The 24,838-nt window shown below is 37.7% G+C and overlaps 1 protein-coding gene across 5 annotated transcripts in view; it reads left to right on the forward strand.

Moving 5' to 3' along the window:
* Positions 1-1,438: 1,438 nt before the first annotated feature.
* Positions 1,439-24,838, forward strand: part of AASS (aminoadipate-semialdehyde synthase) — a 51,313-nt gene continuing 27,913 nt past the window's right edge. For 2 of the 5 annotated variants that reach the window (XM_039860971.1, XM_039860975.1), the window contains exons 1-11: positions 1,439-1,595; positions 8,838-9,062; positions 13,105-13,281; positions 15,986-16,070; positions 19,664-19,731; positions 19,835-19,981; positions 20,901-20,979; positions 21,121-21,248; positions 22,652-22,800; positions 23,968-24,090; positions 24,477-24,588. In XM_039860971.1, coding sequence (XP_039716905.1) covers positions 8,853-9,062; positions 13,105-13,281; positions 15,986-16,070; positions 19,664-19,731; positions 19,835-19,981; positions 20,901-20,979; positions 21,121-21,248; positions 22,652-22,800; positions 23,968-24,090; positions 24,477-24,588 — 1,278 coding nt within the window. In that variant the 5' untranslated portion in view covers positions 1,439-1,595; positions 8,838-8,852. Of the gene's footprint in view, positions 1,596-8,661; positions 8,719-8,837; positions 9,063-13,104; positions 13,282-15,985; positions 16,071-19,663; positions 19,732-19,834; positions 19,982-20,900; positions 20,980-21,120; positions 21,249-22,651; positions 22,801-23,967; positions 24,091-24,476; positions 24,589-24,838 lie in introns of all 5 variants that reach the window. The other 3 variants (XM_039860972.1, XM_039860973.1, XM_039860974.1) reach the window with 3 other exon arrangements.

A 24,838-nucleotide genomic window follows, 5' to 3' on the forward strand; every position in this document is an offset into this window, starting at 1 on the left:
CTGAGACCCTGACTGGCCTATTACATGCCACATGCATAGAATTGTGCTAGAAGCAGTGAAGAAAAAAAAAAGAAAGAAAGAAAGAAAAGCAAAGCTTAGTACATATACTTGCTTTTGTTAAGGTTTTAAGGTAGTGATGACAGGTGAGGGAAAGACATAAGAGGAATGCAAATGACTATTATATGAAGAAGACTTTGGTAAGTAAAACAAGAGAGGCAAATACATAAGAGAGAAGGGAGAGAATCATAGCTGGTTGAAATATTCAGGGAAAGCTTTATTGATGAAGTGGTGTTCGAGGTGAACCCTAAAGGATAGGTTAGTTTTAAAGAAGTGGTTTTGTAACTGAGAATTATAGGTAAGTAGACAATAGGAGATATTTGTAGAAAAATAAATAATAATTGCCAGTTCTTCATGCATTTGGCAGAGCACTTTGGATATCATTTCATTTTATTCTTATAATGACCCTCTGAAATAGTTCCTATTATTATCCTATTAACAGACAAGGGAACTTAGGCTTTTTTGAAAACTAAGTAACTTGCCCATGATTTATGGCTTGAGGGGAAAAAGTAAAAGTGCTGATCCAGGCTCTTAATCCTTAGAGAGATAACAAAGCATGGATTGTGTTTCTATGTTGGTTTTGGATATGTGAAGCTAAACATATAGAGAGAAATTCCAACTTCCAGAGAAGATTCTAATTTTCTCTGCAATTAGTGATACAAGTACAGTTTATAAGTATATTCTAGGCTCTAGATTATTAACATGAGAATTTAATAGTTTAACACATCCATGGCAGGTATGAGAAAACTGGAGGTGTTGGAGAAAGTTATAAAAACAGGAGAGAAGATTACCCTCTGGTCATTGACTCCCCAGGAGGATCACAGATGGGCTTCAGGTGTTCTTCCTTCAGCCTCTAGCGCTGAACTAGTTTTTATGAAATGCATTTTCCCCTGTCCTCTAGAGCCATTTAGTCAGGACTTTTAAAGAACATTGGACCTTGTCGTATACATAGGGATTCTTAATATTCATTGGATATGGATATACTAATTTTTTCAGTCTCGGTTTGCTGGACTCAAAACCTGTAAGAACGGTCATCTGCCTTCATAGGCTTGCTATGAAGCTGTGAAAATGCTTTGAAAAGTCCATATGGCTAAACAAACGTGATATACATGAGCTCACAACTTTTTCCAGGAGATACACACATTTATTTAGCGTGTAAGACCCGGCCTATTTTCTTCCTTCGTCTTTGCCTGTCCTCTGCTATGGACAGTTACAAATTTGGTCAATAATGTCCTGGGAGAACGTGATGCCCCCAGCTAAGTACGCAGGTAAGAGATCTAAAAGGCAGAAAAGATTTTAGGGGAGGAGCGGGGGCCTGGCATGACCTAGCCGCTGGCCGCGCTGCCGATTGGCGGAGGAGAAGGTTGTCCCTCAGGGCGGCCGCTGATTGGCTGCGGGAGGAGGAGGCCTGCCGTCCTCAGAAGTTGAGCAAACATCTCTCCGCTCCATCCCAATTCTGTTGGGACTTCGGGGCCTACCCTGTCCGGACCCGGGAGCTGGGAGGCGGCGAGACCGGTCTGCGCCCCCGAGAGGACGAGGTGAGGAGGGATGCCGGGAGGGCTGAGCGGAAGGGCTGCGGGCTCAGCCTGTGAGATGCGCGTGCAGATTGCAGGCGGCGCTCGGACTCGGCCCGGAGCCGAGGCCGCGCTCTACCTCCCGCGCCCTGCGCCGGACCCCGCCGGAGTAGGGACAAACTAGAGAGAGAGGGTGACAAGCGTTTATGCCACTCTCCTAGGCCTCCCCTCCTAGCAAGCTGAGTGGTGCGGCTCCGCAATTTCTGAATAGGAAGAGGAAGAGATGGCAATATGGATTTTTCTTTTTTTGGGCGGGGGTGGGGAGTGCGGTTGCTGAGGAGTAAAGGATTGGTGATGAAGCTGCAGAACGAACACTTACTTATTCTTAGACTGTGTACTTATTTAGATTGGCTGGCTGCGGGGGTGGTTGATGGAGATTTGCGGGGGGTGCACCTCCCCACCTCCCACTCCACAGCCGCTTTCTTTCCGCGCGGTTTGGTTTCCGGTTGACCTTTCCAGCTCTGGCGGCTTAGCCAAACTCTTATCACAAACTTCTCGCCCTGTTCATCTCGGGTTGGCCATTCTCTTTGAGATGGAGAACCGCCCCCGGCCCCCACCCCCGCTTCCCCAAGCTCCCATCCTCCCAGCAAGCTGCTGTTCCTTGTGCACACTCTACCAGACATAGGAGGTGGGAGAAAGTTGGGCACCTCGGATCTCAGAGTCGCCTGAACTCCTGAGACCCTGCAGGGCCCTTGCTGCCTAGTGTGAAAGCTTGCCCCAGGAGTGGGCGCGGGTGGAAGCAGTTTGTTGCCTACTCTGCTTGACTGAACAGGGCTAAATTGTCCTGACGACTTCTAGAAGAGATGTGCTTTCAGAAACTGATTTTAGGCGGGTGGAAATGGGGTGGGGCGTGGAGAGAGGGAGTTCAGTAGTCTGAACAAAGATAAACATTTTTCGATACTGTAGGTCATCCTTTAAGGGACTGTGGAGAAGATGTAGCTATACACAGGAGTGAACCATTGCTGACCCAAGCAGTGACTTTCACATACTTTTAAAAAAAATCACTGATAGCATTTTGTGTAGATATGTTTATGTCTACGTATGTGTGTGTGTATTTTGTCACTTGTACTCCCCTCCCTCTTTTTTCTCCATAAAGACTAGTGAACTCAGGGCTCTATGACTTTCTGGCAACGTAAACAGTCTGCAAAGTGACCTGTCTGCAAAGTGAGTTAGGACAAAGGCTTTCCTTAGATACTTTACCACTCTTTAGAAATTTGTATTTGTTATCACTTTAACTTGTTATCGATGACAGCATTATCAGAACTTTAATCTGAATTGTTTGGAATTGAAAATCTCCTCCCTGGCTAACTAATCCTTTATTTAAGCTTTAACAGACCTTGGCTCAGGATTTTGGAAGTGATCTTTGGTGTATAGGCAGTGTCTGTTCAACAAAAAAGTTTTCATTTTTCCAAATGTTCTTTATAATTTTGTCATAGAAATAGCAGTACAAACTGGCAAGTTTCCAAATTCCTGAAATTCATGGAAGCACAGCAACACTGCATTTTGGCTGGGAAATAACTGACAATTTTATTGCCATATTCATCAAATCTCAGGTGACATCACTGTAAGATACAACTTTATTTCAGAGATGCTAAAATGTCAAAAATGTGTCTTAAATTTGATGAAATTTAGTATTAAAATGGTAAGTTATTTATCTTAAACACCCATGCCTAAGGGCGAAGTTGAAGAGAGAGCTTAGTGGCCCCTTTTTTCTTCCTTGAAAAACTTAAGGTGAGTGTGACAAAGAGGAAGGGAAGGTAATGTCTTCTATTAGTGCTGTGGCTGTGCTCATCTTTGAGGAGTGCGCAGGCTCGGAGCCTCTTCGTTGCTTAGCATTTATTGAGTGTTTGCGTCAGGCAAGGCAGCGCTTAGCGCTTTATGCATATCAGTTCAAATAAACTTCACAACAGCCCTGACTCCCTTTTGCTGATGAAATACAGACAGTTTGTTATACACCAAAGGCACAGAGTAAGTGATGTTGAGGATCCCAGGCCATCTGTGGAGGAGAGGAGCCATTGTTCCTTTTTTGTTATTCTCCTGTTGCAAGCTCTGGGCTCCTGGTTACTGTAGTCCATACAGGTAACCTAGGTGAATGCCATCTCTTATAGTGTTTTTGGTGTTTTGTTTCCCTGTTTAGGATCCTTTAGCTGGATCTTCATGAGTCAGAGTGCCTGTTTATATTCTAAAATTCTAATGATTTTGTATTCCATAGTGCCCAGACACTAATATGCTTAATAGAATATTAGAGCTGAAAAGGACTTGAGTATTATATTCCAGTCTGGATGAGGAAACTGAGGTCAAGAGAAGGAACTCTATAGCTAGTTATTAATCTCAGTTCCCAAGTCTAGATTTTCCTACCATATTATATTGCATTTCATAACACTCATTGGTCTATGTGATCTTGGCAAAGAACAGATCTTTGTGGGGCATTGTAGCGGCAGAGAAAGGAGATCGAGTCCCTGTTCTCATTGGTGTGTCTATTTTGTTTTCTCTGCTGCATAGGTCTTTATGATATTCATTTAAAGTTGCTCATTCATTCATTTATTCTTTCTCAAAACATTTGAGTTTTCCTATGTTCATCATTCACAAACATGAATAAGACAATTCATTCCCTCAGAGTTCTTACAGTTTAGCAAAGAGATAGACAAATAAGCACATAAGCATTTTGGATTAGCCTCCAGTTCAGAACTAATTTTGCACTCCATCTCAGAGAAACAAAATTAGTGGGCTAGAGACCAGTAGAGTCACGGATCTTATATCTTTGGATGACTCTGAGTAGCTGATGGGCTTGAGAATATATGAACATTCTTAGACCAAATCAGATAATACTAACAGAGTCCCTCTTCTCCAAGTCCACTTGTTTGTTTTTTTTACTTCTGGCTGACTGTAAGAGGTCAGCCAGACCTCTTTAATGTGGAAGCATTAAATGGAATATTACTCAGCCATAAAAAAATAAAATCTTACCATTTGTGACAGCATGGATGGGCCTAGAGGGTATTATGCTGAGTGAAATTAGACAGAGAAAGACAAATGCCATATGATCTCACTTATATGTGAATCTAAAGAACAAAATAAATGAGCCAACAAAACAAACAAATTTATTGATACAGAGAACAAACTGATGGTTGCCAGATGGGAGGGGGTTGGAGGGATGGGTACAAAAGGAAAGGGTTAAGAAGTACAAATTGATAGTTACGAAACAGTCATGAGGATGTACAGCATAGGGAATATAGTCAATAATATTATAATAAATATGTTTAGTGCCTGGTGGGTACTAGACTAACTGAGGGATCACTTTGTAAATTATATAAATGTCTAACCACTATGCTGTACACCTGTAACTAATATAAAATAATGTTGAATGTTAACTTTAATTGAAAAAACAAGAATCCAAAAAAAGGAAATAAAAAGAATTTAATCACTTCACACCACTGCCTACAAGTACAGAAGGCTCCTTCCAACAGGGGAGAAGGTGCCATTAGAGTATGAGCTCACCCTTCTCCATTCTCTTATCAAAGAATAAAGTTCTGCTCTGCTTTACCAGGCTGGACTGTGGTGGGGGTAGGATGAACCTAGGCAACAGGAAGTGCAAGGTTGAGGATGGCGTTAGTGCGTGCCCAAGCCTAGTTCTAGCCTTGGGGTCGGGAAGTATTTGGATTAGTTCTAGACTATCACCAGGTGTTCTACTAATTTGGAACTCTTTTGGACCTCTCCAGGATTATTATGGGCTGGATACCAAATATGTAGTGTGGGCCAAGACTCATGGCCATGGAGCTGTCTGCCCTTATTTACAGTACCAGAGCTTCCTAGGAAACCATGGTTTTTAAAATATATTTGCATTTTTTTTTAATGACCCAGAAGAGTAGGTATAAATCGTTTCCATTTCTCATCCATTACCTTATTTTGTTCAACTCAAGGCTACTGCATTCTCAGTCTCTCAGTATTTAATCCAGACATATGCCTGGTTAATACAAATAACGGCATTGAGAAATCTCCGCATGTGACTTGATAGTTTTAGTTTTAGTTACTGAGTTATATTCTAGTGGCATTATTTTAAAGTTCTAAAATGTAAGGACAAAGAGCACATCTCTGACTATGCGGGCTAGAAATGGAAAATTTGTCATTAATTTCTTCAATAATGAATTTGTAATCCTTTATACACGTTCCTATGGAAACAACAGAAATTAGGAGGGGTCGAGCCTAGTCTTTTTTGTACTTAGGTTCTTGTATTTGCTTATACATTGTTCTGGTTTAGGTAGGTGATTTGTAAGTTTAAAAAGTTTTCTGGTTAGGTTGATGCTATGGAAAGGAATAAAGAGATCTGAAGGATTTTTAAATATTTAATGGGAGACTACAAAGCACCATGTAGACTTCAGCTCTGTAAATCCGCCTTAGTCATGAAAACCAACACAAATCAAATCCATTGTTTTACGGCATAAGTACTACCTGAACAATAGCAAATAAATGTAACCTGATCCAACTACATTTGAAAGTTATGCCAACCAGAACAGCTGACTGTTTTTTTATTATGATTAATTCATAGAGGCTTGGAAAATGATTTTCTATGAATCATGGAAAATCCCTTATTTCTATGGGGCTCATTATCTTCATTTGTATTATCAGATTTTAAATTATCTTCTCTCAGGCTCATTCTGATGCTAATATTCAGTTATAATCAGCAATTGATAAATTACCATCACATTTTTATTGGGGCCATTTAAGTAGAAAAAACTGTCCCAGTCTGCTCCTGTTGGATCCCATGAAAAGGAGCAGAGACTGGGTTGCTACTTCTTTACAAGTACCTAACATCATGCTATGCACACCTTAAGCAATGCTCCTCCCCCATATTTTTAAAAATTAAATCAAAACACCTCTCCTAATCAATGGGCAAACGATAACTCCATCAAGAAAATTTCTGCTTCTGCTTAAATGCAACAGCTCTACCCAGTCTAGTTCATTTTCTTCACCTGTAAAATGGGGAAAATAATAGCATCATCTTAATAAGATTTTTGCAAAGAGAAAATGAAATAATGTCTGTAAAGTGCTCAGCGTAGGACTTGGCATATTATGTCAAATCAACAGTAACTATTGTTACATTTGCTTAAAAACTAAGCTTCACGAATTATGATTTAAGAATTCTCTTCAAAAAGTGAAAGCAAAAGCAGCGTCCCAAATTAACTCCAGGGTTACTCCCTGCTGCTTTCTTTTCCTAGTCTCCATAAACAGTCTGCCTTTGCAAATATGTATGTGCATTACATGTGTCCATGTGTCTGTGTCTCTCCTCCTACACCGTGGCCCCCAACCCAGACATAGGAGGTGGGAGGAGGAGGAATGATCCCTGAGGGAGGGGAAGCTGTGATGACAAATCAAGTTGGGCCCAGGGGAGAGACTGTATTATCTGAACGGATTTCCTCATCTCAGCACCAAGAATTCCTACAAAGAATAGAGGATATGGGGTCCTTTGGTCACCTATGGTATGTGAAATATGGCCCCTGCTGGGAGGATGGGACCATTTCTGGGCTTTCTGTGTGTTCGAAAGAATCACTTGTCTTTGGAACCAGTTTTATTCCAGAACATAGGGATTCTGTAAGTTCTATGGGATGCTGCAGTTCTTCCTTTGGCTTGGGGGAGAATAAATGCTATGGGCTTGGAGTTGGGTTGGACCTAATATAGTCTCTTAAAAACAAAACTATGTAAATAAACCAAAAATTAGATAGAATGCATACCAGTCTTTTACTGAAATGTTGATCATCGATATTTTGGCCCGAGTAAAAGCCTGAGCTTTCAGCCATCAGTGCCTTCGCTGGCTGTGTGCAGCGCTTTCTCTTCCTGCCCCTCTCCTTCCTAAAGTCTTCTTAGCAGAACTCCTTGCTGTTTGCTTTGTTCTTTTAGTCTGTTGTGTTGCGAGTTGTCCTATCAATTTTCTATCTCGAGTGGCAAGTAGTTGTTTGTTCCCAGGAAATGTACTTGTGTGCGCCACCGTTTGGACAAATGTTCCTCATCTGTGTGGTGGGTCTGATTTAGAGGTTGCCGTCTGACCTAACAGAAGTGTGTGCTAGCACTGATTGGTAAGAAATTTCTGGGAGGTGTGAAATCATTTAGTCTCTATATTTTGAGGCCAACTTTAAACATAAAAAACTAAGGTTTAGCATCCAAACAATCCAGCAAATCATCATCTGAAATGACATTTGACTACCAAACGTATGTAGCCCTCATATGGCTGTTTGATATTTATGCTGAAAAAAATGTATGTAAAATTTATTCTGTGCTGACACATAGTACGCCTTTTGTAGACATTTCTTGATTGAATAAAAGAGGAGAATTATGCAATCTGGATAGCAGTTAGAAAGCTGGCGGAGACAGGTCCGAGTTTAATATAATAGGACGATGTGGATGGAGAGGAAATCCTGAAAACGGGAGTGGCAATTTTGTTGACCAAATTGGAGCAACAAAAAGATCAGTGAGGGTGACGCTGGGGTGAGGGCCGTGCTTCTTAAACGTCTAACACCTGTAGTGAAGGAACATGTTAGTTTGTTTTGTTTTCTTAAATTTCCAATCTACCAGGACCAATAATTTTATAAAATTCAATAACAGCGAGTTACTAGAAAAATGATCATGTGATATAAAGGTCTGTAAGTGCTACCTTCATATTTATGTACATATCTCATCACTGACCAGTAAAGAGCAGTTCACTGGCCTACGACAGGCTGCAAAACATACTCTGAGTAGATGAGGTAATCGTCAGGGATAAAACCTGAAAGAGGCTGTAACTAGATTATCAAGAATCTTGTACATGAGTAAAGGATTCCAAACTTTATGCTCTTGGAATTGGCATAAATTATCTCCCTGTATTTTCATTGCAGGTTAACTTGCTTAAAACTTTTGTGTTGAATAGTTGTTTGATAAAACATATATTTAAAAAAAGCTATTTTGGCTTAGTGGATATGGGTCTCATAAGTTGCTTGGTATGTTTGGTTTTTTTTTGAGGGGGGATAAATAACCTTGTTTGTGGAAATTTGGGTTTGTTTAGGTAAAGAAACACTTTGTGTCATCCAGGTCTTCTCACCTACCATCTTTTCACCATCTGGTATGTATTATTTATTATCTGAGTTGGCTGGATTTTACAGCAGATTTCTTAGGCGACCAGAACTGATCTGTTAGCCCTCCTGCCTTCTCTTGTCCCGCGCTGTTATGATTTCTTTCCAGTCACCAGGTTTCAAGATGCTGCGAGTACGTAGGACCGAGCTGTGCAGGCTGGGGCTCGGCCTCTCCAGGGGGCTTCACCAACAGCCTGTGATGGCCCTGAGGCGGGAGGACGTGAACGCTTGGGAGAGGAGGGCCCCTCTGGCCCCCAGGCACATCAAGGGGATCACCAACCTGGGATACAAGGTCTTAATACAGCCTTCCAATCGGCGGGCCATTCATGATAAGGTGAATATTTCCAATTTTTTAAATATGTGGGAATGAAATGGCCCTGGATATGGAAATGAAGGAGCATCTGAGTGAAAATAAAATGTTTACTGGAGTCCTTGAAATAAGCACACGGCGATATTCTTTTACTTTGGTTAGAATCCTTAACTGAGTCCAGAATTCAACCAATAAGTATTATTTTCACACAGTCCTTGCTTTCTCCAGCAGAGCGATAGAGGGATTGCTTTTAGAAGAGAGGATATCCTTCGGTCGTTCTCTCCTTTGTGTTGCGACCCTCTTTCTGGGATGGAGGAGACAAGGCCACTACTTGTCTTTTGACTTGTAAGACTTGCCTCCAGAAAATGCTTCACTGAACAGAGTTTATTCATGCGAGTTTGCCTTGACAGCCACTGTGTGCAGCCTTTTACATTTATCGTTAGTTTACTGTTCATAATAATCTTATAGGTTTGGCTCATTTTCATTTTATAGATATGATATGCTTTTTCTTCCCTGAGCCATTTGAAAATATGTTGGAGACATCATGACACTTTATTACTAAATGCTTCAGTATGCATTTCAGTGTCATTTTCCTATATAACTGTCATATCATTTTCACACGTAAGAAATTAATAATTCCATAATATCATCTCACATAGCCCATTTCAAATTCCTCACTGTCTGAAATGTCTTTTATGATCTTTTATTTTAACTGAAGCTTAATTAAGGTTTTTTCCATTTATCGTTATATCTCTTTAGTTCTTTAAATCTAAAACAGCATCCCATTTCAATTTTTGTTTGTTTCAATGACATTGGTTTTTTTGAAGCGTCCAGGCCAGTTGACTTGTAGAAGTTCCACTTCTGGGTATAATTAGCCTGATTTTTACCTCATGATTAGATTCAGTTTATATACTTTTGACATAAATATTCCATAAGTGATGTATGTTCTTTCCCTTGTATCACTTTAAAGACACACACAAAAAATAGGTTGCTATGTAGTTAGGAATGCGTGATCACTTGACTGAGGTGGTTAACACCAGATGTCTGCATTGCAAAATACCTTTCTCTCTTTGTAATTTCTGAGTCATCTGTAAGATGATACTTTGAGACCTGTGAATCTCCTGTTGCTCAACAACCTTTTAACTAATGATGTTAGCATCCATTACTAATCTTTACCAGAATCAATTTTTATATGGAAGTTTGTAAAGTGATTATTTTCTGATTTTATCACTCTTTTAAGTTTATTTCCTGACATTCTTCTGTAGAAAAGAGATTTCCCTTAGTTTTCCCCTTGTCTCTTGCTCTTTTGAGTATCATATGGGTGCGTGAGCTTTTTTCATCTAATGTATGCTATTCCATTAACCATTTTTCCTTTTAATATTCTAATTATTCCAAATCTGAGATAGCAAGAGTCCCTTTAATGGGGCTACTATCTCTTTGGGCATGAATCCTTTTATCTTTGAGCTTTCTTGTTACCTGCAACAACAAATTTTCACTTTGTGCTTTTTCTGCCCCACACCTGGAATTAGCCATCTCATCAGGGAACCCTGATTTCTTTTACTTTATAGAAACCTAGATCTGGTATCCAGTGTTAGGTGTGTTGATTGTTACTGAAATATTGTTGCTCTTAGCCCTTTTAGTGGACAGAGCTAAGGAATATGGACACAAACACACATACATATATATTGATTAATGAATTAATACTGATATTTCCAATTAAAATTTAGCACTGCAGGTTTTTCTTACCTTTAAAATTTTATATTTGCATCTGTTTTCTCCAGCAGTAAAAATTTGAATTCCTTATAACATTAATGCACATTTTTGTTATACTCTGTAACATACATAAAATAATTTTGGAATCACAATGCTAATATTACAATTAACAATAAACCTGTTAATGCTAAGAGAGTAGACCTTAAAAGTTCTCATTACAAGAAAAATTTTGTAACTATGGGTGTGTGTGGTGAAGGATGATAACTAGACTTATTGTGGTGATCATTTTGCAATATATACAAATATCAAATCATTTTCTTATACGTCTGAAACTAATATAATGTTGTATGTCAATCATACTTCAATAAAAAATCCTATTAAATGGAGTTTAATATTTCTTTGAAGATTTTTTTTTCCCTTTAGTATACATCTCAGAAGGTATACTTTATATAAGGTATACTATATATACATTATACAGAAGGAATACTATATATAATATGTATGCTACATACTTTTTTCCCTTGCTTTGTTTAGTCAACAATATGTCCTGGAAATCATTCCATGTCAGAAAGAATATTCAAAGTGCTGGGTTTAAAAGTTATTTGAGTTATTTTTTTCTGTGCGGTTACATGGTCAATATTATATCCAGTTGGATTTATTTATTCTTGTTTCTGTTTTAATGTTTGCTCTTAAATCTTTTTGATTTAATTTTATTTTTCAAATAAGTTAAACATTTATGAGTTTGAAAGATTAAAACTATATAAAAAATGTGTAATGCAGAGAGGTCCTGCTCTCATCTTAAACCCCTACACCCACCCCATAGGTTACTACTTTCATTAGTTTCTGATCTATCATTCCTCTGTTTCTTTTTGCAGTAATAAGCATGTGTGTATGTGTGTGTGTTTTATTTCCTCCTTCGTCTTATGCAGAAGATTCTATATATACTATGTACACTACCTACTCTTTTACCCTGCTTTGTTTAGTCAACAGCATGTCCTGGAAATCACTCCATGTCAGTTCATAGAGAGCTGCTTTATTCTATTTAATGATCATGTAGTAATTACTCCACTGTAATTACCTCATGATTTTTTTGTGATTTATTTAAACAGTCTACTATAAATGGGCAAATAGACTGTTTTCAAAGAAACCAGGTATGAACCATGTTTATTCTTTTACCATCTCTTCTATCCATCTTTACTTTCCTTTGGAGCAGATTCCTAACTAGATTTATCTTCATTTTATTCAACTACCATCTTCGATACTCTTAATTATGCTTGGTTCATGCTACCCCTTTATTTAAAAATATGAAATGACTGTCTGTTGCCTTTGTGTACTAGCTATATGATCTCAGCTAAGTGCGTAAGCCTCAGGTTTTCCATTGACAAAATGGGGATAATAACACTACCTACCTCATGGGAGTTTTAAAAGATAATTCATGTGAAGAGCTTAGCAAAACATATAGTAATTTATTAATAAATCATTATTTAATGATCATTTTTATTTTTTACCCAATAAAGCTCATAATCTACCATAATAATATTCAGTCTACTATTCCAATTTGATTTACCTATAATGCCCTAAACATCTTCATTTTCCTGCCTCCATATTTGTATATGTTTCTTTAATGCCTTTTATCGATATTATCACCTTGTATTTCCTATCTCTACCTCTCCAATCCTACCCAGCCTTTCAGATTAATTTAAATGTTCACATTTCCTTTATCATTTCATCTGGGAATTACCTCAATATCCATTAAACTAATATACCACTTCGATTCTGCTGATCATAATGTTCTTCCGAATTCAGCCTCATTTACTGTGCTTCTGACTCCTTTTAACTGTATTTTGTGAGCTCCTTTACTGGAAGGATCTTATCTGGCTTTTTTTTTTATCCTATCATCTCATCTCTAGCACAGTCCACTGTATGGAGTAGGTCAGTAATGAATACTAATTAAGCAAAGAAAAAGTAAATATTGCAGACATATGTTTTTTTTAAAAAATGCACCTGAGTAATAAATTACTAGTTAGCCTTTAATGTTTCCATGCATTGTTGGTACAAAATGAACATTTTACAAATATATTTAAATCACATGTGCTAGTGATCACAACTTTTATGATCAAACTATTAACTGTTCTTAAATAGGAGTATGTGCCAAATATAATTTTTTTTTGCTATAAAAGTCAAACATCTTTAGCCAATGAGTAAAAATAGTAGTTGTTCTACTATTGTTCTAATTCATACAGATTTTATTCCTTCAAAAGTTTGTGCCTTTAATTGCTATACTTTTTTAGTTAAGAAATATATAAATATGACAAATTAAGGGAATAACTTGTAACATAAATTATATTCCCAGGAATATGTCAAAGCTGGTGGCATTCTTCAGGAGGATATTTCTGAAGCCTGTCTAATTTTGGGAGTTAAAAGACCCCCAGAGGATAAATTAATGTCCAAGAAGACTTATGCATTCTTCTCCCACACAATAAAGGCCCAGGAGGCCAATATGGGCTTATTGGATGAGATTCTAAGACAGGTAATTAGTGACCAATATTCATAAATGCTAACATAGAAACATATTATATTTTTACTTTTAATTGTAAGTGTAGTTTTCATTTTCTTTCAGCATTAAGGAAATACATCACATTATTCACCTCAATAGGGAAAGTGATCTACGAGTTAGGGTTTGAATAATTCTGAGGCTCTTGAGGCTCCTCTGCTGTGCAGCTTTGTAATTAGAGGAATCAAACATGTTTTATTCACTTTGTATTCTGAAATGGAAAGAAGTGTTCCTCTCAAATGGTTACCATTTATAAGGCCAATTAGTCAGATATTATCAAGTAGAATTTTAGAGCTGAGAAGAACCTTTGGGATCATATAGTGTATCACTTTAACTGTTTACATGGAGTCCAGAGAGGTAAAGTGACTTGACTGAAGTTACATGGTCTGTAGTATCAGAACTGGAGTGGAGACTATTTCTACATTTATTAACATTGATAAAAGAAAAGAAAAGGATTTTTGAGATATAAATACTATGGAAAAACTATCGGTTATTTAAAATACAGAATATTCATTCAACAAATATTTACTGACTGCTTACAAGGTGTCTGACACTGTTCGCTGCAGTAATAGACTGTTTCTGTCTTCACAGAGCTTACATTCCAGTGTGAGGAGACAGGTGATAAATAAAACAGCTCATGTGTCATTTGGCGATATGTATAATGGAATAAATATGATACAGAAGGAGTAAAGGATGCTGGGCTCTGGGGGAGGTGAAAATGCTAGCTTAAATGGGATGAGCAGGGTGATCCTCATTGCGAAGTTGGCACTGAGCAAAAATTTGAAGGAGATGAAACATCAACCTTATCTATCTGGGAAGTCTTCTAAGCAGAGAAAATAGTAGGCCCACGAGTCTTTTCGAATAGAGGGTGAGAGTAAATCATGTTCTAAAATGCTTATTCTGCCTGCTGTGTGGATAAAAGCTGGAAGTGTAAGGAGGAGGACAAAACCGATAAGATTGTAAGTCTAAACTAGTGTAGGCGCTAGGCTACACATGATGGTGGCTTGCACGAGCATGGTGGAAGTGGAGTTTGTGGTACATGGACAAACCTTGGATGCATTTTAGAGGTCATCTTACAGGAATCACTGATAAAATGAATGTGGAATATGAGAGAAAGAGAAGCCAGAGATGACTCCAAGATTTTGGTCTGAGCAACGAAAGGAGTTGTCATAGATTGACACGATGTCACCACTGCAGGAGGAGCAGGCTTGGATGGGAAGGTCGAGAGTTGAGTTTAGGGCCTGTTGAGTTTAATTTGTCCATTAGACACTTAAGGGGAAATATTGAGTGGGCCATTGGATATGAATTTGTAGCTCAGGAGGCCAGTTCCTCCTGATATACATTTTTTCAGAGACTTGATGGTATTTAAAGTCTTGAGAGTAGGTGAGTGTAGGGAGTGAGTGTAGATAGAAAAGTCTAAAGTCCAAGTCCTGGAGTAAAGATATTAGAGCATTCGAAACTGAATCTGAGAATAGACAGAGGATAGGAAAGTTCACAAGCAGTAAAAGCAATGGAGGAAAAAGTATTTTATATAAACATATAGAATACATTCCTCCTAATTTCGAATATGCTAGCACTGAGCTGTAGTTAATTTGCAGTATTTCTGAAGAACAAATACAAAAAATAATTAATGGAAATAATATTATTAGAAGAATGTTTCACCTTAAGCAGATAAACTACTTAAAAAGTACTTTAGAAATCTTTTTTTTTTGTTATACGAACATTTGTTCATTACAAGAAAATTAATAAAAACAGATCCAGCAGGGCTGTTTTTGACAACAGTTTGTAACCAATTACTTAGAGTTGGATGAATATTAAACATTCTTAAACAAGCACATGGTAAAATCACTTGATCTTCAAGGAACTAAAATGACCGTTTAAAACATTCCATAATTATGTGTCATAGCTTTTCATCATAAGACATTCTTGAGAGAGGGAAGATTCCCAAAGAAAGAGGAAGACTGGTTTTAGTGAAAGCGAGGAAGTGAAAAACAGGCAGCAAGGGCTACTTTTTAAATGAAGCATACTTGTGAAAGGATAGAGAAAGAAAAAAGGAAAAGAGAGAGAGGAAGAGAGACAGAGAGATTAAGAGAGACAGAGAAAGAGAGAGATTGAGAATGAGATAGATTTGTGTGTATGGGCTTGAGAGGGAGTGTTATTTTTAAGGTAGAAGAGACCTGGGTGAATTTAGAATGGCCGAGAGGTGGGGGCAGTGTAAAGAGTAATGCAGGGGAGAGAAAAAACTGAGAAAGAGTGGTCTCGGAGACCCGAGAAAAAGCTGGATCTAAGGGCCTCATAAGGCTCAGTCTCAGGAGGGACTTGCTTTCTTCAAGACTTAGAAGGAAGGATGTGAAGATGGGTGGGGCTGTAGATGTATTTGTAGATGGTGCCAGGTTAAAATTTAAAGGAAATCATGCCTTTATTATTTGATTGACGACCCTGAAGAAACATTTAGCACCCTGCTGGTACTGTTCTTTCATCTCTAATCACAAACCTATCTTTGGCTTGTGACTTGGCGTTTTCAAAATATTTCATGGTGTACCTGATGCTAACTTATATTGGCAAGTCAAAATATATTTTATAGGAGGGAAAAAATGTGAAATACTGACTTGCTCATACACGTGCTTTACTCATGCTTTGCTCCAGGCATGTTGAGTTTTTGCTATTTATTCTTCTTCAGGAAATCCGACTTATTGATTATGAAAAAATGGTGGATCATAGAGGAATTCGGGTAGTGGCGTTTGGACAGTGGGCTGGTGTGGCAGGTAGGTGTTCCAGGGTTTTTATATCACCCACTTTCTAAATTTCCCTGTGGAGTAATTGTGTGTTTTCTTTTTACTGTGGCAAGGAGATAGGAGCGTTCACTTCCACCAACAAAAATAAACATTAGGGTGTGACTAAGGGTGATGCATATTGGGGAACTGGAATAAGAAGATAAATCATTAAAATATATTTATAACAAAAATTAAAAAGACAAAGAGCAAGGAGAAGAATAACAACTACGGATGGACTCTGACTTTTTAGGTACTTCTGTTCAGAAGACTGGAAGGGGAGGTTAGTTTGATGATGAGAAACTGGGAAATAGAAGAAAGTAAAAAAAAGGAAAAACACAGGGGCAGGAAGCAACAGTGGAACAATCTAGAAAGGATAAGAGCTGGAGTTTGGGGAAAAACTCCACTTGATTTTTTTCCCAGTTAGTACTTTGAACCTTCTGTAGTTGAGAGACACCACCATATGTTATAACTCTTTATCAGATTAAATGATCTGAAGGTCTTTAACTGTCAGAACAAGTAGACAGAAGTTTGTAGGGACACTAAAACACTGTCATCTACGTTGACATAATTGACAGTTATTGAGCTCTGCACCCAACTGTGGAATACATGTTCCTTTCAAGTCATATGGAACATTCATCTAGATGGTCCATGGGCTGGGTCACAAAACAATTCTTAATACATTTAAAAGGTTTGAAACCATAGAGTGTGTGCTATGACTATAATAAAATTGACTTTGAAATTATAATAGAAAGATATCTAGAAAATTTCCAAATATTTGGAAGATAATGTAATTTGAATAGCTCATGAGCCAAGAAGAAATCAAAGGAAAAATTAGAAAATATTTTGAACTGAATGAAAAGTTAAAATACAGAACAAAATGTGTGGAATACAGATAAAGCGGTGCTTAGAAGGAAATTTATAGTATCAATGCTTTTATTAGAAAAAAAGAAAGTTCTAAATTAATGATCTAAACCTCCATCTTAAGAAGATAGAAAATGAAGATAATATTAAGCAGAAGCAAATAGAAGGAAGGAGATAATAAAATAAGAGGGATGATATCTCGTGGTTTTGATTTGCATTTCCCTAATAGCTAGTGATCTTGAGCATCTTTTTATGTATTTATTGGCCATTTGTATGTCTTCTAGGGAGAAGTGTCTGTTCAGGTCCTCTGCCCATTTTTTCATTGGATTTTGTTGTTGTTGTTGTTGTTGTTATTGAGTAGTATGAGTTCTTTGTATATTTTGGACATTAGGCCCTTATTGGAGGCGTTGCTTACCTGTTAGAGTGGCTATAATCAATAGGACAAGTAATAACAAATGTTAGAGAGGATGTGGAGAAATAGGAACAGTCATACACTGCTGGTGGGCCTGCAAATTGGTACAGCCACTATGGAAAACAGTATGAAAGTTCCTCAGAAAACTGAGAATTGATCTACCATATGATCCAGAAATCTCATTCGCCCCAAAGACTTGAAAACCCATATCCAAAAAGATATTTGCATGCCAATGTTCATAGCACAGTGGCCAGGACGTGGAAGCAACCCAAGTGTCCTACGATAGATGATTGGCTAAAGAAGCTGTGGTACATATATACAATGGAATATTACTCAGCCATAAGAAGGGATGAGATACTGCCATTTGCATCAACATGGATGGACCTTGAGATAATCATGCTAAGTGAAATAAGCCAGACAGAAAAAGTTGAAAATCACGATATCACTTATATGTGGGATATAAACCTAAAAGCAGCAAATGAGCAGGACATACAAACAGAGACCCATGGACGTGGACAATGGACTAGTGGTTACTAGAGGGGAGGGGGAAAAAATAAAAAAAATAAAACGCTAAAAAAGAAAAATAAAAAAGTTGTAGAAAAAAATAAAATAAGAGAAAATCAACAAACTCAAAGACTAGTTCTTTTTTTAAAAAATTAATAAAATTGATAAACCTACAGTTAGATTGATTAAAAAGAGAGAAGACACTAATTACCAAGATTGGGAATCCAAGAGAGACCATTACTATATATCTTACAGACATTAAAAGGATAAAGGAATATTATGAAAAGGCCAATAAATTTGACAACATAGATAAAATAGACACAAATCCTTGAAAGATACAAAGTACCAAATCCAACTCAAGAAATAAAAAATTTGAAGATCAGTGTACAAAATAAATTCTACTCTTAGACATTTATCAAGAGAAATGAATTATATTTTGTCGAGACTTACTAATAGTACCATTCATAATACCTAGAAACAATTCAAATGTCCATCAGCAGAGGGATGGAAATATAAATTGTGGTATATCCACAAAATGGAAAACTCGTCAGCAATAAAAAGAAACAGATACACACAAAATATGTATGAATCTCAAAAAACATTATGGTGAGTGAAAGTAGACACACAAAAAAGTATATGTTTATAATTTCACTTACATGAAACTGTAGAATAAAATACATCTATACAAACTGAAATAAGTTCACTAGTTGTATGGGACCAAGGGTTGGAGAGAATTGACTGGGGTGATGGAAATATTCTGCATCTTGATTCTGTTGGTGGTAATGTGGTTATGTACTCTTGTTAACAGTTATCAAGCCATACACTTTAAACTGATGCATTTTATTGCACATAAATCATTCCTCTAAAAGTTGACTTCAGAAGAAAAGCAAAGAAAATTTGATAGGGATCTGAAGAGGGAAGTTCTGTTCCTAAAAAGGAGCGAGTAGATGCTGAGGTCTTTGCTCCAGGCATGCTGAGTTTTCATTATTTGAAGGACATCCAAATTGGGAAACTCATAAGGGTCTTGAAATAAAATATCTGTGCTAGCGACACAGATTTAGGGTCATCTGCATACAGAGAGTAGTTGAAATTTAGGACTGGATGAGATTAGCTAAGGAAAAAAATGTAGAGATTGGAGAGAATAGAGCACAGGACAGAATCCTGAGGCTGATTAATATATAAGGAAAGGACAGAGGACACTAATATAAAAGGAATGGGCATGGGAAGAGGTTTCTATAGAAACGTAGAATGGAAAATTTTAAGTTAGGGATGCTGAGGGAAGAGAGGCTCTACGTTGCCTAATACCTCTGAAAAGTAAGTCAAGATCTGAAAAGAGTCCACTGAGCTTTATAGGTCACTAAAATTGCTGACGGGGGTCACAGGGTCAATGGTGACTTTATTTTTGTTCATTTTCTTTCTTGATATGGAAGGAATGGAAGCATGTTTAAGTGTTGATAAAAATAAGCCTATAGAGAGGGATAGTGAAAGGAATAATTCAGTAGTACATTCCTTAGAGAGGCAGAGAGGGATGGGATCCTGGAGAAGAGGTGGAGATTACCCTTGGAGAAGAAGAGGGCCACCTTCTTTCATTTTAGCAGGATTGAAAGTCGAAGGGTTAGATGGGGATGCAGCTGGCTTAGTGCTTCTGATGGCAGAAAGTTGAGGGGATAAGGTGGCCACTGGGTCTATATCTGAGATGCTGTGGTCTGTGCTTTTACAGAGCACCGTGTAGGTTGGAGATGGGCAGAGAGATCAGCTTCAACTCCTCCCAACTAATGATCTTTCTATTGGTCTGATTCTGTAACAGGGATGATCAACATTTTACATGGAATGGGTTTAAGGCTCCTTGCTTTGGGACATCATACACCTTTTATGGTGAGATATTTATTGTTTATTTTTTTGAAAATATATATCACACTTTAAGAAAAGAAAAATGTCTCAGGTGGTAAACTAACTTGAATTGTGTGCTTGCTTTCAGCACATTGGCATGGCTCATAACTATAGGAACAGCAGTCAGGCTGTGCAAGCTGTCCGTGATGCTGGCTATGAAATATCTCTGGGTTTGATGCCCAAGTCAATAGGGCCCTTAACATTTGTGTTTACAGGGACTGGCAATGTATCAAAGGTAAACCCCATCTTTCTCTCTGTAAAGCGATCTGAAACTCTGAAAATAACCCAAAGGATGTGGGCGTTTTGTGGGCATTTCAGAGCCCTGCTTTTCAATGAATGGGCATTCTCTTTTTGGTACTTTTCTTATTTATATACTTTTCCCATCGTAAAGAGCAGTCATGGTCCAAATTTATGTTCCTTGCTTTTAGTTGATTCCAAGCTGTGAGAGGCTTTGAATGTCTTTTATTATTATTATTATTATTATTTTTAGATGGACAACTCATTGTTAATGATGTAAAGATCTGTTCTTCAGGTGATCTGTTTGAACTCTATTGCTGAGATGTCCAAAAGTTGAGAAGTTACCCTGGGATGTAAATTTTTCAAGAGAATTTGGAATTTTGCCAATCAGATGTTAAGAAGCTTAATTCAAGACTGGAATTCATACTTTCTTCCTTCTGGGGTGGTTTTAAGAATGCACTTGTAACGAAACCCCTCTCCCCCTGCCAGAGAAGCTTGTGATTATAAAGTAGATCTCTCTTCAATGAAAATATTTTACAAATAGGACATCACTATTTGTATTATGCTATAAAGTAGGCATCTGATTTCTTTTGGAGGAATATGGTTTCCCCATTTGAAATAATTTCTGTAATGGAGCAAAAAGTAAATATTTTATTGTACTCTCAGTTCTAAATACTATTGTTTCTATGCTGAGTAACTTAAGTAAAAAAAATAAAGCCCCTTCCAATGCATGGTGTTTGGACTAGAATAAAAACTGGTTGCAGGCTGTGGGCAAGAAACTCGTCTGTACTTCCATGTTGCAGGGCAGGACAGGTGGAGCTGTATAACTGTGGGGAAATGGATTAGAATCATTGCAGGAATCCATGTTGGCTCTTTTCCTGTTGATTTTTAGATTTTTACTCATGTGTCATTTACAGGGAGCCCAAGAAGTCTTCAATGAACTACCCTGTGAATATGTGGAACCACATGAATTAAAAGAAGTTTCTAAAACTGGTGGTAAGAAGGGAAGGAGGGTGTGACCATAGGTGTTTTTTGCTGTTTTTTTTTTTTTAAAGCAATTTCCGTGTTATAATATTTTATCGCCATAAATCTTTATCATTTGTCACCCACTTTATTAATTTCTTTCTCCTCTGCAAGACCTGAGAAAAGTGTATGGAACAGTGTTAAGTCGCCATCATCATCTTGTCAGGAAAACAGATGGTACATATGATCCCGTAGAATATGACAAATATCCTGAGCGCTACATAACTCGTTTTAATACCGATGTGAGTATCGTACTTGGCTTTTGAGTTGGTTGCTCATGATACATAATAGCCAGGCTGTTTTCAAGGAGAGAAATTCCAAACGTGTACATTGGTTTTCATATTGACTTGTTGTGAGTCCCTTGGGTATGATGAGTTGGCCTTAGGAACTGTTGGCTTTTATTGATGTTTGGAGTGGCCTTTGCTGAGTGGTTTTGGTGGTTTCTGTGGCTATGCTCTTTGCTTCACTGTCTCTGTTTCTACTTTAGGTCAGCATGTGCCTAATAGCTCTAAAACATTTCCTGTGGATGACTTTTCTGTATTTATCCTGGACTAGTTATTACTGTTGGCAAAGCACAATGTCTATGAGATTTGATCTCGACATAGGTTTATTACTTCTATGGCCACGAATTGCAATTATACCCTCAGCCAGATGTCTTAAAATGCATACCATTGATTATAGGGGCCCAGGGCAAAATAATATAACTATATAAGCACAGACCCATCCCCACTGTACAAAAAAATTAAAATCCTTCTAATGGGGACACACTAGCCTCATCTTATAAGAACAATATGTTTGTGTGTTTTATAGTTTTTGGTCATTCAACAGTCCTCCTCAAAATAAACCAACAAAAAATAAACAAAGCAAAAAATGCATGCATTTGTGATGAGAAGGAATGTTTTAAGTAATTTTGAATATGTTTGAACAACATAGCATTTTTAGATTCTAGCATGAAACTTAGTGTTATAGCATGTAAAGCATGTTATAGAAAAGGATTCTTACCTGTAGCTTGTGAATTCTTGAGATGCCTGAGAAAGAAAAATTACGAAACCAGTCTCAAACTGAAAAAATTTGAATCTAGTAGATTTTCATCCCTTCTCTTTTTCCAATCACAGAAGTATTGGTGATTGGCTGCATTAAAACTTATAATGACCTAGTTACCATGTATGCATGTATGCAGCACATTTTCCATGGAGCTTACAGATGTTATCTGATTTAATCTTCACAGCATTCCTTTGGTGAATGGGGTACATATGATCCCCATATGGCAGGTAAGGAAAACAGATCCCAGAGAAGTTGAGGTAGCCTGATTTAGATCATACTCTACTGGTGGCTGAGCTGTAAATAGAGTGCTAGGTCACCTGATTCTCTGTCCTTATTTTTTTCTTGGCTATGCAATATACTAAAGAGCAAAAATATTAATATATTTATATTTAAATATTTATCATTGGGAATATTACACTGAAATCTGGGTGGCCGTTTATTGTTTTTGACCCAGAAGATGGCCACTGACCTGGCAAATAACAAAATCAATTTGAAGTAACATTAAATTATTCCTCATGGACTTTACTGATAGCTCTCTTTCAGCACACTGCATTGAAATATACTATTTCCTTGTTTGTTGAACTTGGAACTTGCTTTACAGATTGCACCCTATACAACTTGTTTTATTAATGGAATCTACTGGGAGCAAAACACCCCTCGTCTACTAACCCGCCAAGATGCTCAAAGCCTCCTGGCTCCAGTCAAGTCTTCAGTTGTCGGTGTGGAAGGCTGCCCTGCATTGCCACACAAGTAAGGAGTTGACTTCAGCAATGATGGCAGTTTTTAGCAGGGCCCACTATTAGGGTATCACACATAGGGGATCCACAAATCACAGGGCTTGACTGTTAATGACTAGTCTGCCTTACCTTACTTGACCTCTTGAGAGCATTTGACAGTTAACCTTCCCATCCTCTTGAAACTCTTAACTTCTGTGACTCCGCATGCAGCTCAGAAGTAACCTCCTCAGTGAAGTCCTTTTCTCCCCATTACCATCTCTTTCTAGTCTGTTTCTCGGTTTCTTTTTCTGAAGTTCATGATTATTTATTTTTCAGTGTGTATGATTTCCCCCCTCCTACTTGCACTTATCATCTTACGGAGAGGGGCCCGACTTATCTCGGTTACAAGTACCCAGTACATTTCCTGACACATGTATTCAAATTATTAAATGCCCAATTAACCAATAAATATTTGTGGAACACCTGGTCTATCTAGCCTTCTGCTGAGTAAAGATAGAGGAGAGTAACTGTATGGTTGCTGCCTTCAGGCATGTAGCTGGCATCAAGTCAATGCCAAGGGAATGCTAGGAGCAATTTATATCGCAAGAGCTTAGAAGAAAGTGGGAAAGCAGAGCCTTAAGAGGGAGGAGTGAAGAGAATGACAGTTTCAAGGGACAGGATTGCTGCTTGATAAATATGGAGTGACCAAAACACAGCTGACACAACGAGTGGGACACTCTAACTCCAGTATAGGGTTTATATGGACAAGTGGTAATTGAAGGTTAGGCAGGGAGATTGTGGTCAACCTCAAAGGATTTCAAATGCTGGGCTAAGACTTTCATTCATAATTCTAGTGATTTCTATGTAATAACATCTAAAGTTATGTAGTACTAAGCAGGATAGAGTTGGCTAAGTAGATTAAGTTTAGGCTGTTGTCAGTGATATCTCTAGAGAAGGGATTTTCTACTTTTCTTTCTTTTCCTTTCCTCCCTTCCCCCCTCCTTCCTTGTGAAGGCTGAAACTCATGGTAGGGAGATGCTGTGCACCCCAGAAGAACACAGTGAGCTGTGGGAAAAGGAGCTGACAGCCTAGGCATTTACCTTGAAAATTGTTCCAAGCACCTTTCATTTTTATTCATTTTTCATCTTGTTGGAGACTTTAGAGTTACATGCTCTGATCTAAGTGCTGATGTTGTTTTCAGACTTGTGGCAATATGTGACATTTCAGCTGACACAGGAGGGTCTATCGAGTTTATGACCGAGTGTACAACAATAGAGCGTCCCTTTTGCATGTATGATGCAGACCAGCATATTATTCATGACAGGTGAGTTTGCTAAAGTTGTTAGGTGGTAAGAAACACATAAAAATACATCATTTACTTACCTTTATGTACTAGTCTTAAAATACTCAATATTTTACATCTTTACCAAGACTATGAAAATTCCAGAGGTATCCTAAAACATATTTAAAAATTTAGTAGAAAACCCACAGGCAAATATGTACACTTAAATCCATATATAATATATTTAAATGGGAGGTGGGTTGCTGAAGAAGAGAAAGTTTTATTTGAAGACTCTTGTTTATTTTTCATATACTTTGGTACAAAATTACAAATGATTACGAATCAAATGTAATGAAGTAGACATCTGGAAAAGCTGGAATTTCAAGTAACATTTTGTACTCCCAAATAAAGCATATTGCTTCTCCTAGTGTTGAAGGCTCTGGGATTCTGATGTGTTCCATTGACAATTTGCCAGCACAGCTTCCAATTGAAGCTACAGAATACTTTGGTGACATGCTTTATCCTTATGTCGAAGAAATGGTAAGTAGACCAAGAGCATCTGCAACAACTCTGTGGCTTTAAATAGAACTGCAGAGTGATCTTATGAATGATCTGGTTTTCAATATCTAAGAAATCTGTTGTAAAGTGAAATGCCAGCCCTTTCCTCAAGTACTTACTGACACTCGTATTTTACATATTCTGTTTTCTTGTCTAATGGGGAATATGCTTATAAAACTGCCTTTACGCTTAGTTACAATTGCATTTGCCTCTCATTAAGCATGTTTTAGTA

Source organism: Pteropus medius, unplaced genomic scaffold (genome assembly GCF_902729225.1).
Source record: "Pteropus medius unplaced genomic scaffold, Ma_sr-lr_union100, whole genome shotgun sequence".
Taxonomy (NCBI): domain Eukaryota; kingdom Metazoa; phylum Chordata; class Mammalia; order Chiroptera; family Pteropodidae; genus Pteropus; species Pteropus medius.